The sequence below is a fragment of the Silurus aristotelis genome, assembly GCF_946808225.1.
Source record: "Silurus aristotelis genome assembly, chromosome: 23".
In the NCBI taxonomy this organism is placed as follows: domain Eukaryota; kingdom Metazoa; phylum Chordata; class Actinopteri; order Siluriformes; family Siluridae; genus Silurus; species Silurus aristotelis.
In genome coordinates, this window is record NC_139596.1 from 15,533,605 (window position 1) to 15,553,115 (window position 19,511).

The following is a 19,511-nucleotide window of genomic DNA, read 5'->3' on the forward strand; positions in this document are numbered from 1 at the left end:
AAGTGTTAGGGGATCAGGGTACATGTGTGGAGTGTGACAAAACATGCTTGATGTAAACACCAGCGTGTATCAGTGTAGGAATGATTTATGGCGTTGTTTTACCTCTGTTAAAGGAATAAGCCAGGGATTTAAAAACAATCTGCATCTGTAGCGTAGGTGTGATGTCCACAATCAAGAACTAAGTTCCCTTGTTGTTAAAATCGAAAAGATTTCCACTAGAGGTTTTTTCAATACATCTGAATAATTTCAAGCTATTTCTGAAACAACCTTAGGGTTTGTTCTTATTGTGATTTCGGAGTAATTAAACAAAATGGTGATCATTTTTATTGAATTATTAAAATGCTTTGGGTTTGGAGTGTGCATGATTTGTGTTCATTCAGCCACAGGAGTGTTATGAAAGTCAGGTACTGATGTAGGTGAGGAGGCCTGGAGTGTGGTCAGCGTTTACATCCATCTCAAAGGTGTTCAATAGGGTTGAGATCAGAGCTTTAATGCAGAAGATCTTTCACTCCAACCCATGTAAAGCAGATCTTTGTAGTGCTGGCTTTGTGCACAGGTGCACTGTAATGATGGAATTGATTTGGGTCTCCTAGTCAAAGTGAAGGAAAGAGACATCCTTTACAAGTGTGTGCCTCCAACTCTGTGGTAAAGGTTTGTGGTAGAACCATATATTGCTGGGAAAATCAGGTGTCCCAATACGTCAGTACAGTATAGTTCCCAAACCTTTTGTCCACAAAACTTAAAATACATTAGAACTCCATTATGGATATTTGGTTATATAATGAATATACACAAAACAGCACAAATATAAAAATAAAAATAAATAATTTTACTACTAAATATACATTTATAAATAATATCAAATTATTAAATGGAGTTAATGTATAAATACTAGATAGAAAGTGCTGTAGTATTTCTGTAATAATGTGTGTGATTGATCCTGCAGAATGCGTGAGGTGGACTTGGGGCTGGGCAGAGCTCTGCTCATTAAAGAACATGGGGAATTCTCTGCCATGGGGCATAAATGCCCACACTACGGGGCACCACTCGTTAAGGGTGAGGAAGGGCCATTATTCCTATAATTTTTGCCTGGAAATGGAGCAGAATCATGTGAGCAGGAAACTTTCTGTCATTTTTTGGCAGGGGTTTTATCTAAAGGGCACGTCCGGTGTCCGTGGCACGGGGCATGTTTCAACATTGCAACTGGAGACATTGAGGACTTTCCAAGTCTAGACAGCCTTCCCACTTTTCAGGTGATATTCAAAGTTTATTTGTTGGTTCCAGGCTGCTGATGTAATCATGTAATCTTATTGCCATATAGAGTTCAAGTAAAAACTACTTTAAAAAAAAGCTACTTGTTATCTCCATCATGTTTCTCCATATTTGCTAGCAATTCTATCAAACCTATATATAGGTCACACATTTGATTTGAAAGCAAAAATCAATGTACCACACTGCGAGTTGACTGACATTCAGTCTCTTTTTGCCACAGGTCCGAGTTGAAAAGGAGAAGGTCATTATACGGGCGAACAAACAGGTAAAAACGAGGGCTTAGTCTGATGTGGGAGGTGTAAATCTGTTAAGCGGAGATGTAACAAGCATTTTGTGACAGGATCTACAAACACAGAGAAGGACGAAGGCTATGGCTAAGTGTACAGCTGTGATCAACTCCAGTACCAGCTTTAGCCACGTTCTCATCATCGGATCAGGTCAAAACACTGCACACCTGCTTGAACAAAAACAATTCCCCAGTCGTGACAAGTCGAAGTATCAAACTGATCTGGGTTACAAAATGAACAGTATGTGTATGAAAATGTGTCAAATTGTTTTAGAGGGTTAATATAGAGATCAGTCATGTTTGTCTTTAAGCATAGAAAGAGCCATTTTTCTCTAACAATAAACTTAAAAGAATTTTTTTAAACAAGAATATCTCTCTGCTCATCACTCAGCTAGAAGCATTTACTCTAACCCAGGGGTTTGGCCTGCAGACTGTATTCAATCAGACTTTCCCAACGGAAGGCTTCTGCCCAAAAATAATTATATTTAATTTTTTAATTTTAATAAATTATTAATTTTAGGAGACCACTGCCCACCCAGGGACTTCTGCTCTAAATTGGGTTATGTTGCTTAAATTGTGGCTTCTGGCTTCTCCCCAGTCAGGGGCTTTGAACCAAATTTGGTTTAAACATTGAGCTTGTGTCCAATTAAATGATTTGCACAGCAGAAGGCTTCTGACCAACAGATATCATTTCATATAAGAGGAGAGCCTAAAAAATCCTGATTCTTATCTTTTGGAATTCTCATTAGGCTAATATTAGTTGAATCTGGATGAGAGGGACACTCCTGATCTCCCAGTCCCACACTAACTACAGTGGACTTTTCCATTTCAGGTCCTGCTGCGTTGGTGTGTGCGGAGACGCTGAGACAGGAAGGGTTCACTGACCGCATTGTGATGTGTAGCATGGACAAACACCCTCCGTATGACAGGCCTAAACTGAGTAAGGTTTGTACAGAGTCACTGCAACACACAGTGCAGTACAGGAGAGCAGTGTTTCCCCCTCGGGGTCTGATTAACCTGATTAAGCCAAAAGTACCTATAAATAAACCCAATCTTCATAACCTGTTTTCTCTACAGTGCAAAGCTCAACTAAAGTGGTTTCTTATGTGGTTTTAAATGAATAATTTTTCTCTTTTTAATAATTTGTAAATCAGACAATGTTTGATGCCCAAAGTTTGGGATTTTATGGGGGTCCCTAGTGATATCAACTTAGTAAGCCATAGTGTAAAATGATTGTTCTTTATCTTTAGTCATTAGAAAGCACAGCTGAGCAGCTACAACTGCGCTCAACCGAGTTCTTCCAGAACCATGACATCGAACTGCTGCTGGACAAAGAGGTGCAGTTTATCCATGATTGCTTCCAAACCTCAGAAACTGCATGTTTAATACTTCAAGCGCTATTGCTTTTTATTAGATAATTATTTGATATTACATAATATGCAAAAGTTTAATAAAGCAAAAAAAAGTGTCAAATTGGATGCAATACAGATCCCAAACAACCCACAGCAAAAAATAAAATAAATAAATAATGCATTTATAATACATACACACACACCCCAGCTATTTAGAAATCTGGGGTCAACCATGATACAGTGTCCCTGTAGCAGACAGGGTTAAGTGCTTGGGTCACGGGCCCAGCAGTGGCAGCATGGCATTGGTGGGGCTTAAACACCCCCTCAAACAGTAACCCAGAACCTAAACCATTGAGCTACCACAATCTTACAGTGGCTAGCTTACATTTGAGTTCCTATAAAAGGTTCTTTTGGTCAAATTTGGCATACATTTATCAATTCAAATCAATTAATCTTTATTTATATTGCGCTTTTAACAATGGACATTGTTTTAAAGCAGCTTTACAGACAAAGTGGTCATTAAAGAAGAATGTAAAAGTTTGTCCCTAATGAGGGAGCCAGTGGCGACTTTGGAATGGAAAAACTCACCAAGTTGTCATTAGAAAGAAACCTCAAAAGGATGATTTCCATTTAATGTACAGTTACATAATTATTTTTTTAAATGTTTAGTGATGGGTGATTAAATCCCACTCGTGGTCCTGAGAAATTCTTCCTTCTCATACTCATCCGAAAAGCTTTGATGTTTTCAAAAGTTATATTCCCTATGTTTTCTGATGACAACTCACCCTGCTATAGTAACTGGTTTAAACCAGAAACCATTGACTTTTCTGGCACATACAGTACATAGATAAGTGGAGAGATGCACATAGTGAAACAGGAAATATCAGCACCTTTGGAAAACTAGTTGTCCAATTAAAGTAATGGATTAGAACGAAGTTTTGTACCATAAAGGAATAAACACTTGAAGGCATTCAGACACGGAGGCCATAATGTAAATAGGGCCGACGTAAAAACACTATCCTGATGTGAATAAAACTAAAATTGCAACTTCAATAAATCAATAAATAAAATATAATGTGTAAATTATAGTACATATGTACAATATCTTGTGATCTTACCTCCCCAGGTTGTGTCAGTCGATGTAAAAACAAAGACTGCAATGTTTCAGGATGGCTATAAGATGGAGTACAGGAAGCTCTTCATCGCAACAGGAAGCAGGTAAGAACAATTTGTCTACATGATGCAGTGCTCAAGAGCTGAGGTACTGCATTCACAGGCCTATGCATTAATTTTAGCGTATAAGGATGGACCAGGACTAAATATGAATGTGGTCTTAGTGAAATGTTCTATAAAAAAATTAACATTAACACTTGAATCTCTTATTTTATTATATGGTTCAAATCAGCAAAGTGTTCAGTAACGACAGTGAAAGTGATATGGATGGTGTGGATTTGAAAAAAAGGAAGAATTGGGAAAAAAATATCTGATGGGAGTTTATGAGATTAAAACATCTACAGCCCAAACCTTTTCCAACAAAGTGGCAAAAATAAAACCTTGATTGAAGGCAAATGTTGCATTTGATCAAACTATATTAAAATGAAAGGTTCCATGGTTCCACTTATTTATGATTTCATAAAATTGTATACATACATTCAAAACATGACTCTGATCTGCTCAACTAATGCATTTTTATTTTCGAGGTTTTCTAGTTAAATGAAACTTACAATAAAAACATAAAAACAATCCAATTTATTGTTCAGTTGAGACCAATGTCTAATACAGATATTCAAGGTATAAGCAATACAGCCATTTGCTTGTAATATAAGTTCCCTCAAATGAGAGACATGAAGCTGTTCCTTTTTTTTTTTTTTTTTTTATGTTTGTTTTTTAATTATAAAGTCCAATTCACTTATATTCGCTATATCTCATTTTAACTAACAAGTTAAATATTAAATTAGAAATAAAGATCTGTGTCAATGGGATTTTTTCCTTTCTTCTTTCCCTCCTCAGCTCATATACAGCATGGCCTGTGGGCCCTGGTTTGGACATCTCTGTAGTAGAGGGTTCATGTACAAGCATGAGACATAAATTACTCATAGTATTGAGTAAGAAATCAAATGTTATGTCACTGCAAGTTTTTATAAATAAATCCTATGTCACATACATTACAAAGTTGGAGGCACATAATTGTATAGGATATCTTTGGATGCACAAAGCGAACTCCAAGATGAGCATGAGTGGCCTGTCATAGACCTCTGATCTCAACCATACTGAACATGATGAATTGAAACTCTGACGGCACCCCAGGCCTCCTCACTTCACCTACTGGTCAACATCTACACATCACTACCTGACTTTACTAACACGATTGTGGCTGAACGAATCTTCACAAAAACCAATCTGTCAAGTTTTCTAAAGAAATTGTTAAAAAAAATAAAAAATACACTAACAAAAGAACGTGCAGATCTACTTACTCACTCTACTTTACCGTTTACCATCTACTGTTACTAAGAATTGATACTTGAAACTACCTCATACAAAATATCACCATGTCAGCAGTTTTAGAAGTTTTATAATGTTTTTCAGCACATTATAGCAAGTGCATTAATATAAACCTGAGGTTTGCCTTGCTGCCAGGACTTCTGTCAAAACAGCTATAACAGAATTAATTAATTTCTGATTAATGAGAAGTGTATATAATGTCTGCATTTAAGGAATATATTAAGAAATATACCCAGCATTATCAGTGCACAGAAAACCAAAATCTAAAACAGTAATATAATTTTGTTAGAATTTTCGGCTTTGTAAAAGAAATTGTGCCAGGTTTTTTATTAGTTTCTTCACTCGTGATTTAGAACTGGTGCAGGGACCCCTATTAATCATTCGGCCGTAGTCAGAGCACCCCCGAGTCTTTAACAAATGAACTATCTGAAATTATAGAGAGGAATCTTGGCCTACTGAAGTGTGGACATGACCAGAAAACCCTCTGATTCATGAGGAAGTTGTTGCCTAGTCAGCTGTCACTCTCCCCTGCTGAACAGGCGGTGAAGGAAGATTTGCGGTCTTATTCCCTTCTTCATTCATTATTAGTTTTTCATACATATAAGGAAATACATAACAAAATAATGCATATTTAGCATATTTATAGGAGGTAAAAAATCTGCTTATGTCAGCACTTTAAAAAGTAAAGGTTTTAAAAAGCTCTTGTACCCTTTTATCTTTTCTGTGATATGTGTAACAACTATCTTTTTTATTTTCTAATCATTCTCTAAACTGCCACCATTACTTTTGAATGCACAGGTTCTGTGCATTCAATCACTGTATATATTTTTAAAAGTGGCATGTGATTCACTTACGGCCGATTCAGAACCATCTACCCAGGGCACCATTTCAAATCTTGGTCTTTTGATGCATTGATTACTCTCGACAAATCGAACATAAATTACTTCCTGTGACTTTACCTATTTGTAATTCATGATAAAAACATAATGAACCAAAAAGCTAAAAAGTGCCATAAACTATTAATTGAATCATAAAGGTATATTTCAGTGCTGTTAAAACTTTGAGTGTGAACTCTCACTGAGAGTGTGGAGAGAGTGAATGGTGTGAGGAGTGAATAGTGTGTAGCGTGACCTGAGCTAACATTTTACAGCTTGCTAATGAACCAAAGTCTCTTTTGAAATTGTGTGTGTATAATTGACTACACCTTTGCTCAATCAGTAGCCCAGTTATTAAGCATGCTGAAGAGTGAGAAAATTGTGTGGTGGTCATGTTTGATAGCTGTGATGTTTGCTGGAAAATGGACTTGCTAGTTTACTGTAACCCATCACATTTTTCTCTATTTCTCAAAGACCCAAGTCAATCAACTACAAAGGTAAAGATGTGAGCAACGTGTTTCATCTCAGAACTCCTGAGGATGCGAACAGCATAGCCAGACTGGCCAGTAGCAAGAACGCTGTCATTGTGGGGACCTCGTTCATCGGTGAGACATCATGACAATCTATTTCCGTATACAAATGAACACACATAATCTCACAAGGTTTCTGCTGGAGCTTCATGTTTCATCCATTATGCAATATTCTTAGTTGATGACTCAGGTGCATATTCAATAGCTGGTTATGGATGAGGTGTGTTTAAGATTGTACAGAAAAGTCTTTTCATCATCCCAAGTCAGGTTTTCTACTATATGAGACGATTCTTTTCCGCCAGATGTTTTCGCTCTAATAAATGCTTACCTGTGTGCAGGTATGGAGGTTGCAGCGGCTCTTACAGATAAAGCTCACTCGGTCTCTGTGATCGGCATCGATGCGGTGCCTTTCCGTAAAGCACTGGGGGAGAAAGTAGGGAAAGCACTGATGAAGGTAAGAAGACCATCATTAACTTTATTAATGGAAACTGTACTTCCATTACTTATGAGCTACTTTAGCAATTCATTTTGCATTTTAATAACGCATATGGAATTAAGCTTAAAAAATACATTGTTTTTTTTAAACAAGCAAACAATACAGATGATTAAACATTATTAAATGGACCACATAGCAAAATAAGGACAAGATGACATCTTATGCCATATCAGGGCTCAGTTCCTGAGATCCAACCCACATTAGGCAAACAGGATGTAATTTCACCAAAAAAAAAAAAAAAAAGCCTGCCGCAGAAGCCTGAAAGTGTCTGCATCAGCACTCCAGCAGTGCCTGAGAATGTAACATAAAGCAGGACGGAAATGCTGAGGGTGGCTTTTCCAAGCCTCGTAAAGAAGTCATTCAGTCATTCAATGGAGAACTGAAGACTTAAATACAGCTCAAAACAACAAAAGTAGATTAGATGATCTCAGTGTCATAATCACTGCCTCAGTCGACTTGCTCAATTTGTACACTTGTATATAAAGAGCTTTATACCATACTGCAGTTGTGTTCTTTAATCTGATTGGTCAGAAGATATTTGTATTATTGAGTTTGCTGTGGTTTAAGTCTGTCGTCTATTGTAACAACTTATTTGAAGGGTAATTTAAATTGGATTATATTAGTATCTAACACAACTGCAAATAGTTACAATATATATATATATATATATATATATATATATATATATATATATATATATATATATATGTGTGTGTGTGTGTGTGTGTGTGTGTGTGTGTGTGTGTGTGTGTGTGTGTGTGTGTGTGTGTGTGTATGTATATATATATATATATATATATATACATACAGTACAGACCAAAAGTTTGGACACAGCTTCTCATTCAAAGAGTTTTCTTTATTTTCATGACTATGAAAATTGTAGATTCACACTGAAGGCATCAAAACTATGAATTAACACATGTGGAATTATATATGGAATTATATACATAACAAAAAAGTGTGAAACAACTGAAAAATGTCATATTGTAGGTTCTTCAAAGTAGCCACCTTTTGCTTTGATTACTGCTTTGCACACTCTTGGCATTCTCTTGATGAGCTTCAAGAGGTAGTCACCTGAAATGGTCTTCCAACAGTCTTGAAGGAGTTCCCCGAGAGATGCTTGGCACTTGTTGGCCCTTTTGCCTTCACTCTGCGGTCCAGCTCACCCCTAAACCATCTCGATTGGGTTCAGGTCCGGTGACTGTGGAGGTCAGGTCATCTGGCGCAGCACCCCATCACTCTCCTTCTTGGTCAAATAGCCCTTGATGCCTTCAGTGTGACTCTACAATTTTCATAGTCATGTAAATAAAGAAAACTCTTTGAATGAGAAGGTGTGTCCAAACTTTCGGTCTGTACTGTATACAATATAAAGCACTGACGTGTATATGCACATATATATAGTATATATAGTATATAATGTTGTATACTATATGATATGAGGTACTGTGTAGAAACCGGCTCATATAGAGCTCGAATAGAGATTTTGAAGATGTCCCTCTTCTGCACATGAAAAACCATCTCATTTACATCTCCCTGACCTCATCTCCAAAACATCCTACCTGTATTAAATTAATTATTAATCCTGTCCTTCTGATGGTGAACGAGGTGAATGGTGTAAAGAGCGAATGGGGTAATGAGTGAACAGGTGAATGGATTTCTGCATAAATGCTGTGATTTGTGAATGCAGTTTAGTGTGAATAGTGTGATGATATCAGGTGCAGCAGAGTTACTGATACTAACCCAGACCCTTTCATTCCTCACATTACAGCTGTTTGCCAAACAATTCTATTTTGTTAGTCAGTAAAAAACACATTTTTAACAAATTTATTTGACAGAAAGTCTGCGAAACGAAACATTAGTTCCTGTTCACACCTATTATTTTAATAAAGAAACGCTTTTTTTGTTGTTGTTTTTTTACCTCAGTATTCATGTAAAACAAAACAAACAAAATGTTCTCTAACAATGGAGACTCCTTCTATAAAAGAAAACTCTATATCATAATAATTTGTGTTGTCCGGAAAAACTAAATGCTATTACAATAGAAACAGTAACATAATAGAATAAGTATAATATAATTGATATACTTGTCAGATTCTTCTTTAATAGCTGGACACTTCGGAAATCCAACCATGATCATGAATTTTTTTCTTGAGTAGTTTATTCATTATGTGCTGTTCTCTTGTAGCTGTTCGAGATGAACAGGGTGAAGTTCTACATGCTGAACGAGGTGTCAGAGATGAAAGGCCATCATGGACAGGTATCCTGAAAGTGAGAGAAACTCTGCTGGAGAAGAGCTCTGATGGATGATCTTTCTTCATCTCTTTCTCTCTGTTTCTCTCTGTAACTTCCTCATTTTATACCTTTCTATTTGTCTCTTCAGTTTTCGTCTCTTTCGCTCTCTGTTCGTTTGTCTTTTAGCCTGGAGTAATGATAAGCGTTGGGGATGTGTCTAACACTAGTCTCAGAAAATTAAACTGATAACCCTGAAGCTTGAACACAACAAAATAATGATAGCATTATATATTAATAAATGAATATATCAATCAAATTAAAAAAAATTCTTTTTTTTTAAATATTAGATTGATTGATCTGGCCTTATGTAGTCCTGATATATTATTATTTGCAACTTCTAGTCATGAAAGGATTCTCTAACTTTCTCTTCTATTCTCTCTTTTGTTTTCTTTTCCTCAGTTAAAAGAAGTAGTGCTGAAAAGTGGCAAGGTCCTAAGAGCAGACGTGTGTGTTATTGGTACAGGTACAGAGTCCCAATCTAACACACACATACATATAAACAACCGCAGGTGAGGAAAATGTGTATCCATTCTCATTCGTAATAGCTGCCTTTAGAATATTAACTGCTGAGTCAGGAATGTAAACGTATAGATAAACTACATTGGCAAAACTTTGTGGACACCTGACCATAACATTCGAATGTGCTTTTTGAACATCCCATTCCACATGGAGTCCCCATTGCCGCGATAATAACCTCCACTCTTCTAGGAAGATGTTCCACAAGATTTTGGAGTGTGCTTGTAGAGATTTGTGTGAGATTCATTCAGCCACAAGGTTGTAAGTAAAGTTAGGTACTGATGTAGGATAGGTGAGAAGGACACATCTTCATGGAGCTGGTTTTGTGCACAGGGGCATCGTCATGCTAGAGCAAGTTTAGGTCCCCCAGTTCAAGTGAAAATTTTATGCTAGCAAATCTGATACAATTGTGTGCAACTTTTTTGTAACAGTTTGGAGAAGAACTGCATATAGCTGGAAAACTCAAGTGACTCAATGTACTGAAATTTTGTTCAAATTGTGTATGTACATATAGAAATGTAAATAGTAAATGTGAATTTTGAATGGGATCTTAGATTTTTATGCTGATTTTACTGATACTGATTTTTTTGTGTTGCAACATAATGAACTAACTAAAAACTACCAGTCAGTTCAATTATACTTGAATTTATTACAATTACATTTAATTACATTATTTATTAAAATGACATTAAATCTGCTTTGATTCAAAAGAATTAAAAACCGTTCTCATGTCATTTCCCAGGTTCAAGTCCCGCTACTGCATTTCTCAAACAAAGTGGCTTGCACATGGACTCCAAGGGATTCATAACTGTGAACAAGGTACAAATAAGATAAGATAAGATAAGATAAGAAAAGATAAGATAAGATAAGATAAGATAAGATAAGATAAGATAAGATAAGATAAGATAAGATAAGATATACCTTTATTCGTCCCACAGTGGGGAAATTTCTTTGTTACAGCAGCAAAGGAAAGAAATAAAAATAAATGCAAATATATATAAAGAATATACACATACTATAATATACAGTATATACACAGAACAATGTATAAATACAATAAGAGAAGAAAAAAGTACGCATTGCAGGTAGTATTTCACACAGGTTATATTGCACATATTGTATATTTTTGCACAGGTAATTATTGCATGTTGTAGTAGCACATCCTTTTAGATGACATCATATATCATATAATTGAATAATTAATAAAGTTTATAGTTAGACATGAAATATTCTTAGTATGATACATTTTAACTACATAGTAGCATAAGCCATAATGATGAACAGAAAAAATACACCAAAATATACCACCTCTGTATATGTCGTCATTTCACATTAATATGCTCTTGTGTAATATTCAGTTGTAGTCTGAGGGTATTGCAGCTCTTTGTTATATTAATGCACATATGCTACAATGTCGTTGCTCAAGTAATGGTTAAATCACAAGTTCGAATAATAAACAAAAAAACAAAATGTGTTAAAAAACGAATTACATTGAATTGTTGTGTAAGGAGTCTCCAGTGTCAACAGTCAAAGGTGCGAGTTTTCCTTTAGTAACATCATGACACAGCTTTCATAAAGTGAATGAAATCTATAAATAGTTAATTATGCTCGATTACAATAACACGATTTCTTTATTTTGTTGTCTATATTTATAATTCCCTGCTTTGCTCTAGTAGCCTGACTGAAATATGGGCATTATTGCGAAATAAAACTATATTACTACTGTATATCTGAATAACTTGCCCAAACAAATAACATTTTATTTTCCTATTTAAATTCAAACAGCTATACAGAGAAAAGTATTGGGGCACCTGACTTTATCAGCCATCTGTTGCTTTTCCTCAAACTCTAGACACACAATTGTATAGGACGTCTTTGGTGCGGTTAGACCAAATTTCCCTTCACTTAAACTAGAAGACCCAAACCTGTTCCAGCATGACGATGCCCCTGTGCACAAAGCCAGCTCCATGAAGATATGCTTTACATGGAGTGGAAGATCTTCTGCTATAGAGCTCTAACCTCAACCCTACTAAACATGATGAATGTGAACACTGACTGCACCCCAGGCCTCCTCACCTCACCTACATCAATACCTGACTTTACTGACACCCATGTGTCTGAAAGAATCTCACACAGATCTCCATAAATCTAGTGGAACGTCTTCCCAGAAGAGTGGAGGACATTATAACAGCAAATGGGCGCTAAATGTGGAATGGGATGTTCAAAAAGCACAATCTTATACTCAGGTGTCTATAAACGTTTGTCCATATAGTATCTTGGCAATTGCACTGCGTTTCACTACTTAGTAGTAAAATAATAAAGAATGATGGATGAAACATGACCAGCAGAAATGGCAAAAGTACACACATCCTTTACTCTAGTAGAAATACAGATTCTCATTGGGGACTCTGAAGGACTCTGGTAAAAGGTGAAATTCTGACTACACTTTTTCACTCAAGTTAAAGTAAAGAAGTTTGGGTTCTGACATGTACTTCAGTAAAAAGTAGTCATTATTACTACCTGTTTTAGTGTCATACTGGTAACTGAACCTCACATCATATTAATATATTAATATAAAATAATTCTAAATGTTGTTCTCTAATGAATGTATCCCGGCTGAACATCCACCATATAGAACCCAAGCAGAGAAAATTTGATGATCAGGTGATCAGGAATGTTTCTGTTCTCAGTCATGTTTACATCACTGACTCCCTCTGTCTCATCCACATTAACCCCTTGTTGCCTTCTGCTCTGCTCGTTGTTTTCTTCGTGAACTAGTCTGTGGTGCGTGAGAGCCAGGAAACGATACACCAGTTGTAGATTGGAAAAAACCGCCCAAGAAACAGGTTGATGTGCTGAAAACAGCGCAATGAGAAGAAATAAATATCGATCATGTCACCAAAGAGATTCAAACTAAAGCAAACGGTCTGGTTTGAAAATGTAAGAAGTAGAAAGTACAGATATTTGTGTAAAAAAGTAATGAATGGAAAGTAAAGAGTTTAAATAAATAGTGTAGTAAAAATACTGATACAAAAAAAATCTAAAGTACATTAAAACAGTATTTGTTCTTCTTTACTTCCCACCTCCGGTGACCAGAAATTCCACACTTTCAAACAGTGGCATATTCATGTTGTGTGTTAAATCTGTATTAATCCTTCACTTCTGAATTACACAATAAACACGATCTCAAACTCGCTTTGTTTCTCAGTTGATGCAGACGAACGTGGAGGGAGTGTTTGCTGGTGGAGATGTAGTGACGTTCCCTTTGTCTCTCCGTGGCAATAAGAAGGTGAACATCCCTCACTGGCAGATGGCTCATGTCCATGGTAAGCCCCAAGAACCATATAAACTGATTGTTCAGTACAGCGTACTTGTTTTTCCCTTTAAATATCTTCCATGGAAAAATGTGTGCATTTTAAATAATCTATATAATTCATTCAGTCCAAAAGCAACACTTTATCCTCTGCAGGAAGGGTTGCTGCTCTGGGCATGATGGGAAAAGTCTCAGATATTCGAACCGTGCCTTACTTCTGGACTGCGATGTTTGGAAAAAGCATACGCTATGCAGGTGAATGACAAATTCTATGTGTAACTTGCACATAAATGGATGTGCTGACATCCTTCAAGTATCTCTGCTTCCACTAAAATTGTATTCATTCCCAGCATGCTGGCACTCGTTTTTTAACCAGTCTTGCACGATTGTTTCTCGGTAAAGGTTACGGGGACGGTTTCGATGATGTCATCATTCAGGGAGACTTGGACGAGCTGAAATTTGTGGCGTTCTACACAAAGTGAGTTCAATTTAAATCGTCCAAAATTGTACCAATTCCTACCCTCTTGATAGGACACCTACCTGAGAGTGAGCATTTATATATATATATATATATATATATATATATATATATATATATATATATATATATATATATATATATATATATATATATATATATATATATATATATATATATATATATATTATTATAACATTGTTATAATGTTAACATTATGACCTGTGAAATGAATAACACAGATTATCTCTTCATTATAGTACCTGTTAGTGGGTGGGATATATTACATATACACGTACACTATACTGCCAAAAGTATTGGGTCACCTGGTCATAAGTACGGTATGTGATCTTTGAGCGTTGCATTCCACATTTAGTTCCAATTCACTCTTATAATTCCCTCCACTCTTCTGGGAAGATGTTCCACTAGATTTTGGAGTGTGTTTATGGATATTTGTGTTTATCAGGCACGAGGGTGTTATGAAAGGCAGGTACTGATGTAGATGAGGAGACCTGGGGTGCAGTCAAAGTTCACATTCATCCCAAAGGTGTTCAGTAGAAATGAGATCTGAGCTCTATAGCAGCAAGATCTTCCTCTCCAAAGCATGTAAAGCAGATCTTCAAGGAACTCACTTTGTGCACAGGGGAATCTCAATGTTGGAGCAGGTTTGGGTTTCTAAGTTCAAGTCAATGCAAATTTTTCTTACAGTGCATCTAAAGACGTCCTGTACAATTGAGTGCCTTCAGATTTGTGGTAACAGTTTGGAAAAGAACGACATAGAGCAGGAAAGGTCAGGTGACCCAATATTTTTTGCCAATATAGTGTATATACCTATTATACCAAAACTGTTTTTTTGGAAGTGATTGGTTAGAAAAATGTATACAGCCGCAGCTCATCAAAGTAAAATCACAGGCTGTTAATCCAAACCATTTATAGCTGCTTAAAACATTGATAAACATTTTTATAGTATTGGTAATAACATACTCAACATTAATTATTTCCTATAACCCCCCCAACCCCCAATGTAGGATAAGCACCATTGTCATATTGTACTTGTGTGATATACATTATATTGTATATACAATAGACAGTATATACAGAAGCGACACTGCTATTGTGTATAGAGCTCTGGTGCTTTCTTTCACTCCACTGTTTCTGTAGGAGTGAGGAGGTGATCGCCGTGGCCAGTATGAACTATGACCCCATTGTGTCTCGAGTCGCGGAGGTCTTCGGGTCTGGAAAGACGATTAAAAAACGTGATGTGGAGTGAGTACATATTTTCGTATAAATTTTAACAAACTCTTTGAGCCGTTGATACAATAGGTTTCATCTTTTCATCTTTTACTGTCAGAACGAGACATTTTTGATATTAACATCACTGAATGTATGCACTGTGAGATCTCATACTTATAAGGTGAACTATTATGCTGAGTATTCAAATTATTAACCAGAATATTTTGTTTTTAAATCAAGGAAATCAGATGTGTACATTTTCTATATACAGGCTTTTTCTATCTTTAAACGTAAACCCGCCAACTTTAAAGAGAATTTCTGTGAAGTTCACTGAGGCTCCTACATCGCATCTACCACAAGTCCTATTACAATTATACAATGTGGATACAAAGTATTAGGACACTTTACTTATGTGGTTCTTCTCCAAACTATAACCACAAAATTGGAGGCACACAATTGTAGAAGATTTTTTTGGAGAAGAATCCTCACCTCACCTACATCATTACCTCTGATGTACTGTATATCTGCATGAATTTCCACAAGCACACTCGAAAATCTAGCAGAACATCTTCGCAGAAGAGTGAGGGTTAATATAACATCAAATGAGGAAAACATTTGGAATGGGATGTTCAAAAAATACATATGAATCTTACAGTCCGGTGTCCACAAACTTTTGCTCATAAAGTGTAGGTCTAAACTGTATTTTTTGTCCTGTTTTTTTGTTGTGCTTCCATGAAATGAAGGATGGTCACCCACGGCAAGTACGAACGCATACATCTGTGTCGATTATATATGAATTCGTTTACTGTCTACATCACTACTAATTTCTCTATTCTGATTGGTTGAATAAATTGTTCACTAACAGCCTCATAGGTTTATTATGTACTCGCTCTAATATATCGTTTACACAGAAACAATGCATTCAATGCATTCATTTAATAATAACATATAGTATTGTATATTTTTACAGAGAGGAAAAAATGTTAATATGGTGACATTGTAAGACAGTGTATGGGCTCTGTAGCAGTCAATAGGTTTTGCATGATGGAAAAATTTTCAGGACAGATGATTTTCTAGTTGCCTAGAAAATCCTACCTAGGGGAGTAGTAGCTCAGTGGTTAAGGTGCTGGGTCACTGATCGAAAGGTTCTGGGTTCAAGCCCCTGTATTGCCAAGCTGCCACTCTTGGGCCCTTGAGCAAGGCCCCTAACCCTCTGTGTTCCAGGGGCGCCGATCATGAACGACCCTGAGCTCTGACCCCAGCTTCCGAGCAAAGCTGTGATATGTGAAGAACGAATTTCACTGTAATGTGTATGTGACAAATAAAGGCTTTTCTCTTATTAACTTTAGGATTGGATCATAATAGAGGATAGTGACAGAACAGCTGCTTTACAGCTGTTATAACATAAGCGATATCAGGGACAAACCTGTTTTGTGGACGTTCCATAACAATAAAGTAGCAGCAATTTGCTGAAAAGCATAGTGTTCATTAATAAATAAAGCAATTCCTATTATTATTAATCGATGCGGTACAAAAAGAATAAAAAACTTTGGAATATGCTGTTTGGGCAATTTTGCTGTAGTGTAAGTGATTTTCAAAACCACATCGACTTAACTAAATTCGTCACAGCGTATTGTGAATATAAAACGTTTTTAAATGTCATAATTTCAAGTGTCAATGCATTAAAAAAGACATTTAAATGACCATTTTGCTGTACCTTTGACCCCGAATGCATTTCGAAATACACTGTATTTTGCTACGAAAATCACAGCGTTGTGATGAAAATGCGATCCTAAGTGTTCTAACCCGTGAGTAAGGTTGCTCAGAGGGGCCAAAAATGTTGGGTAAATTTCCAGATACTTTCCATGGGATCTTCATCCGGGGAATTTAGGAAATATTCAAAGTTGGAAACTTACAAGGAATTTATGAGAATTTACAGGAATTTAGTTAAATGCATTAAACATTTTGGGAAATGTATATAAACTATCATTACAAACATAAACATAAACATTTTGTTTGATCATAAGCTGATATGCATTCAAACTAATACAGATATTTTTTATTACATTTTTTTTATTCATTTGTAAGTAGATATTCCTCAATATATATTTTACAAAACTATTTTGTTCTGTATTTTTTAACAGATAAATGTAGGCATGATAAGCATAAGAGAAAAAAAAAAGATTAAAAATAATTTGTCCAAACTTTTGACCAGTACTGTACTTTTGTATGATAACAGAAACCTGGCTAGCAGAAGGTCAAAGAAAGCGCATCAGTGTTTGAGCCAGCTAGCGTCATAAATTGTCAATAAAACTGTGTTAGATACATTTTGCATATTTGATTCTCTAGTTAGCTTCTGTATACACACATTTTGGTATTTGCTTATTGATATTTTATGTAATATGTCATATGTTTTTTTTTTTTTTACATTATTTTATGTGCAAGAAATGTTGTGTTATAGATGTTATAGAGTAATGCACAGTGCATGTAGGGGGCGTATTCTCAGTAGCCCTGCAGTAAGCGTGCTGTGTGCACATGATTGCTGAAACTGTATTAAATCCGGTTGTTTTAACCAGAATTTTCCTTCAATTTTTGTAAAAACTACATTTAAGTTCCCTGTTACACAGTGGGCTGATCTGCGATTTCCAGTTTATTCCGATTATTTTCTGTTAATTCACATGGAAGGTTTCCAGTCATAAAAATTCCAAGAATTTTGCAACCCTAACTAAATGCATTTAGGACAAATAACATTTAAATTATAATTTTTCTATCATTTCTGCTTGGACATGTTACACATATCAGAACAATTTGGGCAATATATTTGCAACTTATAAAGTGTATGTAATTTACATATAAAACTACTGACAAATGGTAGGTATATACATTCATTATTAATTTCCTTTTGCACCAAACTTGCACATATGTAAATTGAAATACAGAATTGCATTGCCATTTGAGATAAAATTTTGCTACCTCTACTGTATGTTTCCATAGTATACACTCACCGAGTCGGTATCGAACGCACCCTGATTGTGATTATTGTGTTTTTATTTTGCAGGACAGGAGATATCTCGTGGCTGATAGATAAAGGTTTGCAGTGAGAATCCACCAGACTTCATTGTGAAGCCGTTTAATGGCAATGCTGCTGATTTGGGACCCTGCATGCGGGATGAGTTACTGAAAAATGCCAAAACCTTGGCTCACATATGGCATGAAGCTGTTTCCTACAAAAACCAAGAACTCTCTCACAGAGCTGTGAATACACCTCCTCTCAAAACTAACCTTAAAATAACCGGGAGCTGCTTTGTAAAGAGAGTGCGGTCGGATGCAGATGTGACGCCCAGCTTGGCCTTTTCTGCTTGCGCACGAAGCGACTACCTGTACATAGTTTATATAGAAGGAAGTGAAAAATTGGAAACTTGGAAATTGGAAAATTTAGTTTTTTTGTAAATGCGACACTGTAAATACTTCTTACCTGGAAATGCATTGTAACACCACGTAATGGATTTCTCTCTACTGCATCTTTGCAAGTTTGTAATGCTAGCGATTAGCTATTCCATTAACGATCGCATTGATGGCCTTTGTACAGCTTTCGCATTTGTAACGCCACTTTAGTACAACGTTTGCTATGACATCGCCTTTGAGAAATCACACATTTATTTCGAAACATAGGCTAATCTATTATGATCGTTAGCACATATACGTCTTGCTAGAAGTGTGACCGAGGCCAGGTTTCAGGCCGTTTTAGTCACCATTTTAACATCCCACATGCCTTTAATGTATGTGAATGAAGAAGATTAAAACCTGGCCAGCAGAATACAAAAAATATATATAAAAGAATGAAATAAAATCAGTACCCTGACCGGCCCTTTTAATGGAAAAAAGCATGTTCCCTTGTCATCAGTCCCTTAATGCTGACTAACAGCTTAATATATTGTACCTCTAATGGTAACTTTGGTTGCCTTGCTGGTTAATTGCACAAAGAAAGAAATAAGTACATATTTAAAGCTTTACCTCAAAAAATAAATATATATACAAAAAAATAATGCTAGTGATATAAAACTACAAGCTTGTATTTGCTCTTTTATCTTTTATTGATTGACGGATCGATCGACGATTGACTGATGAAATGATTCTATTTTTAGATAGTATGCAATAATTCTGAATGCTGAACTGGTAGAGTTTGACCTCCTCAAACTCCTTTTTGTTACTAACTCAGGGAAAGGAGGCTCATAGGAAAGGGGTTTGTGCTGTTGAAACCCAGAAATAATAAATTTGTTGCTTTTAAATATTCTGTGGTTTTCTGTATTTCTTTGGTTTAATTCCTAACATGTGAGTATGAAGATGTGCTCATTGATTATTATAG

General features: G+C 36.0%; 1 protein-coding gene across 7 annotated transcripts in view; it reads left to right on the plus strand.

Moving 5' to 3' along the window:
- Positions 1–18,556, plus strand: part of aifm3 (AIF family member 3) — a 39,159-nt gene extending 20,603 nt beyond the window's left edge. For all 7 annotated transcript variants that reach the window (XM_083527384.1, XM_083527383.1, XM_083527385.1 and 4 more), the window contains 17 exons: positions 947–1,056; positions 1,144–1,253; positions 1,493–1,537; positions 1,613–1,709; positions 2,391–2,503; positions 2,809–2,895; positions 4,037–4,128; positions 6,762–6,892; positions 7,156–7,271; positions 9,499–9,570; positions 10,005–10,068; positions 10,864–10,940; positions 13,330–13,447; positions 13,591–13,689; positions 13,837–13,912; positions 15,074–15,178; positions 18,204–18,556. In XM_083527384.1, coding sequence (XP_083383510.1) covers positions 947–1,056; positions 1,144–1,253; positions 1,493–1,537; positions 1,613–1,709; positions 2,391–2,503; positions 2,809–2,895; positions 4,037–4,128; positions 6,762–6,892; positions 7,156–7,271; positions 9,499–9,570; positions 10,005–10,068; positions 10,864–10,940; positions 13,330–13,447; positions 13,591–13,689; positions 13,837–13,912; positions 15,074–15,178; positions 18,204–18,246 — 1,555 coding nt within the window. In that variant the 3' untranslated portion in view covers positions 18,247–18,556. The remainder of the gene's footprint in view (positions 1–946; positions 1,057–1,143; positions 1,254–1,492; positions 1,538–1,612; positions 1,710–2,390; positions 2,504–2,808; positions 2,896–4,036; positions 4,129–6,761; positions 6,893–7,155; positions 7,272–9,498; positions 9,571–10,004; positions 10,069–10,863; positions 10,941–13,329; positions 13,448–13,590; positions 13,690–13,836; positions 13,913–15,073; positions 15,179–18,203) is intronic.
- The last annotated feature ends 955 nt before the right edge of the window (positions 18,557–19,511 follow it).